This window comes from Palaemon carinicauda, chromosome 38, assembly GCF_036898095.1.
Source record: "Palaemon carinicauda isolate YSFRI2023 chromosome 38, ASM3689809v2, whole genome shotgun sequence".
Classification (NCBI taxonomy): Eukaryota; Metazoa; Arthropoda; class Malacostraca; order Decapoda; family Palaemonidae; genus Palaemon; species Palaemon carinicauda.
In genome coordinates, this window is record NC_090762.1 from 60,535,520 (window position 1) to 60,545,519 (window position 10,000).

At 30.3% G+C, this 10,000-nt stretch overlaps 1 protein-coding gene across 1 annotated transcript in view; it reads right to left on the minus strand.

The window, feature by feature from the left end:
- LOC137630660 (uncharacterized) overlaps positions 1–10,000 on the minus strand; it is a 20,084-nt gene that overhangs the window by 8,100 nt on the left and 1,984 nt on the right. Inside the window, exons 2-4 of the mRNA XM_068362267.1 lie at positions 6,042–6,083; positions 2,259–2,300; positions 510–551 (exon numbers count right to left, since the gene is read on the minus strand). Of these exons, the coding sequence (XP_068218368.1) occupies positions 510–551; positions 2,259–2,300; positions 6,042–6,083 (126 nt within the window). The remainder of the gene's footprint in view (positions 1–509; positions 552–2,258; positions 2,301–6,041; positions 6,084–10,000) is intronic.

A 10,000-nucleotide genomic window follows, 5' to 3' on the forward strand; every position in this document is an offset into this window, starting at 1 on the left:
GTCTCAAAATACTTGTGTGTGTCTTCAGTAATAAAAATGTAATAGATACTCTAAAGTCTCAAAAAAAAAAAAAAAAAAAAGAAAAAAAAAGCGTAGCTTGTGAAAGACAACTCTTATATATGATGTGACGTTTTTCAATCTCATTCAACTGTGTCAAAATAAAACACAAATACTGTATATGCAACGAAAGCTCTTGAATATCCTTCAAAAGTGTGAAAACTAATGAATGTGCAATTAATGCTCTCGGATAACATACAGGAATGTCAAGACTGAAACAATACTGCATATTCAATGAATAATAGTGTTCGCTATTTCAAGATTATCTCAAAGAAAAACAACTGTTGTGTAAATATCTTTCAACAGTATGAGAACAAGACAACGACTGAATATGCAATGATGGCTCCTTAACCACACATAAGTCATCATATAATCACCTTTTTGGGTGTAAAGTGAAGAGATACAGACAAAGGAAATGAAAAGATTTGTAAAAAATCTATTGGAAAGATTACCTTGAAGATTATCTTCAAGATGTTGAAGTTTCTCCTGCATATCTGAAAATGTAAAAAAAAAAAATTTTCAAATGGTTGCATGAATAAAAAAAAAAATTAACATTCGAATAACTTTGCAATTCTGCTTATGTTATGTAGTTCACCAGTTGAAGATTAATATTTACACTAATTTTTAGTTGCTGGATTGACATATCAAATAAAAACTATAAAAATCATAATAGTCCAGAGACTTACCCGGCATTATTATTATTATTATTATTATTATTATTATTATTATTATTATTATTATTATTATTATTATTATTTTTATTCTTATTATTATTATAATCATTATTTCTATCCAAGCTACAACCCTAGTTGGAAAAGCAAGATGCTATAAGCCTAGGGGCTCCAATAGGGAAAATAGCCCAGTGAGGAAAGGAAATAAGGAAATAAATAAATGAAGAGAACAAATTAACAATAAATCATTCTAAAAAAAAGTAACAACGTCAAAACAGACATGTCATATCTAAACTATTAACAACGTCAAAAACAGATATATCATACATAAACTATAAAAAGACTCATGTCCGCCTGGTCAACAAAAAAGCATTTGCTCCAACTTTGAACTTTTGAAGTTCTACTGATTCAACTACCCGATTAGGAAGATCATTCCACAACTTGGTAACAGCTGGAATAAAACTTCTAGAGTACTGCGTAGTATTGAGCCTCATAATGGAGAAGGCCTGGCTATTAGAATTAACTGCCTGCCTAGCATTACGAACAGGATAGAATTGTCCAGGGAGATCTGAATGTAAAGGATGGTCAGAGTTATGCAAAATCTTATGCAACATGCATAATGAACTAATTGAACGACGGTGCCAAAGATTAATATCTAGATCAGGAATAAGAAACTTAATAGACCATAAGTTTCTGTCCAACAAATTAAGATGAGAATCAGCAGCTGAAGACCAGACAGGAGAACAATACTCAAAACAAGGTAGAATGAAAGAATTAAAACACTTCTTCAGAATAGATTGATCACCGAAAATCTTAAAAGACTTTCTCAATAAGCCATTTTTTTGTGCAATTGAAGAAAGTAAATTTGCTGTCGAGATCACACCTAAAAATTTTGAAAGTCATACAAATTTAAAATTCTTTGTAGAAGCTCGTCATGCCCTGAAAGGAAAGTATATATCAGTTGATTAATCATTCAGAGTGAAGAGAATAAAGATTGAAGGAAAATATATGAATAAACTTCTGTCTCTATATAATTATTTAAAATCTCTCAAAGGAGAAACAAGAAGAAGAAAAGAGCTTATTCTTGATTGTCAAGGAAAAAGAGAACGTAGTATATGCAATGAAAACACAACTATTTTAAACGTAATTTAGGCTCTTAAACATAATTGGTGCACAACAAGAAGTCACAGTACACAAATTCTTTTCCATAGGGATTTTTCATGAACATAGAAGGCCTTAATCTTTCTCATCCTTTTATCTACCTTATTCCCCTTTCACCACTTACTCAATCCCTCAACTTCCATTCTCTGTCTATGACTATTTGTCTATCTGATGACCTTATATTATAATAGTGGCATAAATGTCGTAAATATATTCATGATGGAGCTCTGGAAAAAAAAAAAAAAAGCTTTACCGTGAGCGTATATTGCAATCAAATATTGTGCCTCAAATTATCTAATAAGAGAATAGTCATTAGGGTAGGAAATATAAAATGATAAATCAATTTACTCTAAATATTTGGAAGATTACCTTGAAAATTAGTTTTCTGATTCCCGAGTTCCTGATGTACATCTGAAAATAAAAATGTCTTAATATACGGGTCTGTGTTTTAAATAATAAAAATGCAATAAATACTCCCAAGTCTAAAGAAATAGAACGTAGCTGATGAAAGACAACTCTTATATATGGTATGACGTTTTTCAGTCTCATTCAACTGTGTCAAAATAAAGCAAAAAAAGAGAGAGAAAAAAACTGTATATGCAACGAAAGCTCTTGAATATCCTTCAAAAGTGTGAAAACCAAAGACAACTATTGAATGTGCACTTAAGGCTCTTTAATAACATACAGGAGTGTCAAGACTAAAACTATACTGCATATTCAATGAATAATAGTGTTTGCTATTTCAAGATTATCTCAAAGAAAGACAACTGTTGTTTATGTACGTAGCGGTTCTTAAATCTCAGTCATTAGAATCAGGGCCAAACAAAACTACAGTAAAAGAAATGGAGGGTCTTAAATCTCAATGAAGTTTCAAGAAGAGAGACAACCATTTTATGCAAATATGGCTCCTAAATTAATTTCGAGAGTGTCAAGATAAAAGAATATAGCTTTATATTCATTGAAAGATATCAGATCACATTAAAATGGTAAGTGCAACAGACAACTACTGTATAAACAATGTAGAATCGTACATTTCAATATTTGTTTCAAGAAAAAGGCCACTACTCTACAAGCATTGTGGGCTCTTATTAATACTATTGTCTTGGTCATCCTAGTTTACAGAACCTGCTGGTTTACGGTGAGGGGATAGGGGTTACACTCTACTTCATTGGGAGTCCATCACTTTCCTCACTATTTTTGCTGTTTCAAGTAGCACGATATTTTGCACAATTCCTCGGGGCTATATTCAGCGCCTACCTCCTGTACCAACCGTGTGTCACACAATTGTACATAATTCCTTTTGTATATAATATGCTTGTATCTTCGCTCTTCCCTCGCACTCAAACGAACATGAAAATTCATGTCTGCTGTTTTGCTCTGAACATTGTCTGTCTCTCGAACATGTTATGTCCTGTTGCCTTGAGGTTTTGTATATAAAGAAGAGTGTTCCTTAATATATAACTCAGTCGTTTCCAATCTGCCTTTGAGTTCACACCCTTACTCGGCGCCGTCACACTCCTCTTGAATCCTTTTCAATGACTTAGGTTGGTTCCTATTGCTTCTATTCTTATAAGGACAATTTCTACATGCATATTACATAGCTCTCTGAACTCAATTCACAAGTCCTGGTAGTTTTCTACTTTTTTTTTTTATGAGATACTTTTTTCTTCGTTGTCTTGCATCACCCTGTCCGTTCTTATATTTTAGTCCCAAAGTAATTTAGCCTGATCCTTTTCTAGCACAGCCTGAGTTGGATGTTCGTACCATTGTCTGTTGCACTGTATTTCATATTTTTACACTTCGATATCATGATGCCAGAGAACTCCAGAGAATCTAATGGAGAATTTCACACACTGTATTATATAATTTCTTACATTGTTGTTGAACAAGTTTTGCAATTCATTGGAAATGTGGCTAATGGTTTCTTCTTTTGACATACATTTCCTGCATTTTAACGAGATGTGTTTTCCCGCTATACCTAGTTCAATATATCTTGTTCTTAAGAACTGATCATGAGCTAGCATTATCATCCTTTCTGTTCATTCTCAAGTTCTCCCCTCTGTAACAACTGCCATGTTTCCTTACAGGCCAATTCTTCAGTCTTTCACAAGAATGGTCCATGCATTTTTCTTGTTCTCTCCTTATATACTTCTGGGTCTTCATTCTTTTTTAAAGCGATTCTTCCCATAAACTTCTTAGCCAATCCTTTTCATTGGTCCCAGGTATTACTATATCGATGTTGACTCAGTGTTATGTAATAATGATGATTATTCACTGTGGTATAGAGAGCCACTCAATATTCGCTCTTTGTTGCAGTCACTGGTACTTGTCCTTTTATATTTCTAGTGTTTCTACACATGTTGCATAGCTCTGAGATCTTCCTCTCCACTATTCCAGCTCTGTACTTCTTGAAAAACCAGTGAATACTAAACATTTGAAAAAAAGAACTGCAAGAATCATATAAGGTAGACGAAGATATGGAATACAAAAGAGAAGTTTAATTTAGTACGAAGAGAATAAGAAAAAAAAAAGGGGGGGGGGTAAACCACCAAGCCAGTCAAAGGTTATAATTAGGAAGGTAAAAAAAATAGATGAAAGGTGAGGAATAGATGCTATATTTACCAAGAGCAGCATGGAAAGAGAAAGTGTGTACAGACTGAGAGGAGAGTCTATAGGTATAAAAATTTAACCACAAAGAAGATATCATGGAATGGTGTAACAACAGTGAAGTTGGTTACAACAATGGTTGAGATGATGTACCAAAGAACAGGGATAAATGTAAGTAGAGCATTTGGGGGAACAGGAAACTTTGATGTTATTATTATAATAAACCGGCTTTCAGCATCAAGCTAATATTTTTTAGTAGTGGTCTTGGATTTTTTTCGCAATAAGATAAGAATAAATAAGAGCTTCAGGAGTCACTATATGCAGATGATTATGTGGTTACTGCTGAAAATAAAGAAGACTTACAAGGAAGGGTTACAAAGTAACAAGAAGTGATTTAGCTTTAGAATAAATTTGAATAGGACTGAGGCTATTAGGATCAGTGAGGAAGGTAGGGACGGGATAGCTATACATGAAAGTAAAGGCTTGATTATAAAAGAGATGGACGAGTTTATATATTTGTAATTTACTATAAGTCAGAGGGAGGATATGAGGCTGAGATTGAAAATGAGTTGAACACACACACAAACACACACACACACACACACACACACATATATATATATATATATATATATACATATATATATATATATATATATATATATATATATATATATATATATATATATGTATATATGTATATATATATATATATATATATATATATATATATATATATATATGTGTGTGTGTGTGTGTGAATTTAAGTATATATATATATTTATATATATATATGTATATATATATAGTTATATATATATATATATATATATATATATATATATATATATATATATATATATATACAGTATATACATATATATGTATATGTGTGTGTGTATGTAAATTCAAGTATATATATATATATATATATATATATATATATATATATATATATATATATACAGTATATACATATATATGTATATGTGTGTGTGTATGTAAATTCAAGTATATATATATATATATATATATATATATATATATATATATATATATATATATATACATATAGATATATTAAAATATATATAAATATATTTACATATATAGAGAATATATATGTATATATATACATATATACATATATATATATATATATTTATGTATATATATATATATATATATATATATATATATATATATATATATATATATATATGTATATGTATATATATACATATATATATATATATATATATATATTTACATTATATATATATATACATATATATATATATATATATATATATATATATATATATATATATATATATATACATATATATATATCTTACAGAAGTAAGAGAACTTTTTATGTTTCTTTCAAGAGTCAGAAAGAAAGAAAACTACTGGATATGAAATAAGGACTCATTAATCACACAAAAGTCAACAAATAATCATCTTTTTGTATGTAAAGCGAACAGATGGAGATAAGATAGGTAAAATAAAAATAGTGAAAAAAAAATCTATTGGAAAGATTACCTTGAAGATTATTTTCAACATGTTGGAGTTTCTCCTGCATATCTGAAAATATAATTAATGATTTTTCAAATGGTTGCATAAATGGAGAAAAAATTAAATTCTAAAATTTTCTGATAGCTCTGTAATTCAATACACTGTTCCAAACTATGAACAATTTGTGCTTACGTCATGAAGTCTATCTGAGGATGATTAATATTTACAATGATCATTAGTTGCTGGATTAACAGATTAAAAAAAACTCTAAATATCATGATATATATATAATATATATATATATATATATATATATATATATATATATATGTATATATGTATATTATATATATATATATATATATATATATATATATATATATATATATATATATATATATATATATATATATATAGATATTTATATATATACACACACATATATGTATATATATATATATATATATATATATACATACATATATATATATATATATATATATATATATATATGTATATATATACGTAAGTAGAAATCTATATAACAATACTCTATTCCTGTTATATATAACAAAAACAAATTTAAAACAGGTTGCACATCATCTTCGGTTCCACATTAATCTTACAACACACAAAAAATAAAGTCATCCATTAGTGTTCGCTCTCTCTTTCTCCTTATGAGCTATTGGTGGGAGTTTTGGAAAAGGGTTTTAGTGCTGACCATATAAAATATGACTGATCAATAATTCATTAATCTTCACAGTACACTACATGTTCCTCAGTTTAGGAAGGAATAAGGAGGTAGTTATGGATTTACAGAAGAGATACAGCAACAAACCTATTTGATTAGGAGGATCATTCAAGCATTTAAGCATAACACTAAGAAAAAAAAAATTGTATAATATTATCGAGTATTTATACTTTTCAAAGGGAAAACCAAATGATAAACCTAATTCGATATAGTATATGCTTTATATGGCATAGTTTTTAGATTATTAACATAAAAACAAAAACATGCAAAAATAGGTAAACATATTATTTAGAATAACTTGGAAATCCTTATTAGCGACAGAGAGATGTATGATTTATTATTATTATTATTATCATTATTATTATTATTATTATTATCATTATTACTATTATTATTATTATTATTATTATTATTATTATTATTATTATTATTATTATTATTATTACTTACTTACTTACTAGGCAACAACCCTAGTTGGAAAAGCAGGCTGCTATAGACCCAGGGGCTCCAACAGGGATAATAGCCCAATGAGGAAACGAAACAAGGAAAAATGGAATATTTTAAGAGTAGTAAGAACACTGAAATAAAGTTTTCCTATATAAACTATAAGGAAACTAGAGGAAGATAAATCAGAGAGGATAGTGCACCCGAGTGTACCCTCAAGCAAGAAAACTCGAACCCAAGAAACAGTGGAAGACCATGGTACAGAGGCTATATAACACTGCCCAACACTAGAGAACAATGGTTTGATTTTGTAGTGTCTTTCTCCTTGAAGATCTGCTTACCATAGCTAAAGAGTCTCTTATACAGATGCCAAGAGGAAAGTGGCCACTGAACAATCACAGTGGAGCAGTTAGCCCCTTGGATGAAGAAGAATTGTTTGTAATATCAGTGTTGTCAGGTGTATGAAGACAGATGAGAATCTGTAAAAAATAGGCCAGAGAACAGTCACAGTGGAGCAGTTAGCCCCTTGGATAAAGAAGAATTGTTTGGTAATATCAGTGTTGACAGGTGTATGAAGACAGGAGAATCTGTAAAAAATAGGCCAGACTATTCGGTATATGTGTAGGCAAAGGGAAAGTGACCTGTAAGCAGAGAGAAGGATCCAATGTAGTACTCTCTGGCCAGTCAAAGGACACCATAACTTTCTTTTCGTAGTATCTCAATGAGTGGCTGGTGCCCTGGCCATCCTACGACCTACAAATAGAGTAAATTGGACAAGATCTCTGACAAAGTATTCAACAAACACATCTTCTCCCATTAAGAGATGGGAGGGATTCACAAGTATTTACACCTTTCAAACGCAAACTACAGATCATGATGTTATAATTTGAAAGTAAATGGCCAGCACTCTAGTTAGATTATCTGCAATAATCCTTGAAAATGATCCACCAACTCCTCTCTGGTGAACTTTGAACACAAGAGTTACATGATTCATATGATCAAAGGCTGCACCAAAATTCCGAAAACAATCAAGAAAATTATAAGAAAATTGTAGTAAATCTATCTCTATGAAAACCTGAATGAGGAAGATTGAGTTTCTCATTGCTCTTTTTGGCGTCGTTCGAGGAGTTAATATCAGACATCTAAATAAAGACTAAGCAAAATCTTCATTTTACAACATAGATTGAAATGAACCCCTTCATTTATGATAGTTTATATACTTTCGATAAGGCTACCTTTAATGGTTGAATAATTTCTATTTCAGTATGAGAATCATATGTTTAAGATAAATATATATATATATATATATATATATATATATATATATATATATATATATATATATATATATATATATATGTATGTATATATATATATATATATATATATATATATATATATATATATATATATATATATATATTTATATATATATATATATGTATATATAAATAAATATATACATATATATATATAAATATATATATATATATATATATATATATATGTGTGTGTGTGCATGTATTTATATGTATATATAAATATATATATATATATATATATATATATATATATATATATATATATATATATATATATATATATATATATATATATGTACATATATATATATATATATATATATATGGTAATAAGTGCTAGCTTTTTTAAAAAGAAAGATAAGAATAAGTATACATGGGTAAGAGTGGCAAATGGAAGAGTAGTAGAAAGGGCATTAATGGATTATGTGTTGATAACAAAAAGAATGTTTGGAAGATTGAAAGACGTGCACGTGTTTAGGGGTATGGCTAACGGTATGTCTGATCATTTTTTGGTGGAAGGAAAATTGGTTGTAGCAAAAGAGTGGGGGAATAGAGTAGGTGGATGTAAAAGGGAGCTAGTGAGGGTTGAAGAGCTAATAAAACCGGGGGTAAAAAGTAAATATCAGGAAAGGTTGAAAATGGCATATGACGAGGTGAGAGTAAGAGAAACTGGTAAATTAGAGGAGGAGTGGAAGTTAGCAAAAGAAAATTTTGTTGGGATTGCAAGTGATGTATGTGGCAAGAAGGTTGTTGGAGGCAGCATGAGGAAGGGCAGTGAATGGTGGAATGAAGGAGTGAAGGTAAAAGTGGAAGAGAAAAAGAGGGCTTTTGAAGAATGGCTGCAGAGTAATAGTATAGAGAAGTATGAAAAATATAGAGAGAAAAAGGTGGAAGTAAAGCGCAAGGTACGTGAGGCAAAGAGGGCAGCTGACCTGAGGTGGGGTCAGGGACTGGGTCAGTCATATGAAGAGAATAAGAAGAAGTTTTGGAAAGAAGTGAAGAGAGTAAGGAAGGCCGGCGCAAGAATTGAAGAGACAGTGAAAGATGGAAATGGAAGGTTGTTAAAAGGAGAGGAGGTAAGGAAAAGGTGGGCGGAATATTTTGAAAGTTTGCTGAATGTTGAGGATGATAGGGAGGCAGATATAATTGCGGTTCCAGGTGTTGAGGTGCCAGTGATGGGAGATGAGAATGAGAGAGAGATTACAATAGAGGAAGTGAGGAGAGCACTAGATGAAACGAGAGTAGGAAAAGCATCGGGTATGGATGGTGTGAAAGCTGAGATGTTGAAGGAAGGGGGTGTGACTGTACTTGAATGGTTGGTGAGATTGTTTAATGTGTGTTTTGTGTTGTCAATGGTACCAGTAGATTGGGTCTGTGCATGTATTGTACCACTATATAAGGGTAAGGGAGATGTGCATGAGTGTTGTAATTCAAGAGGTATTAGTTTGTTGAGTGTAGTTGGAAAAGTG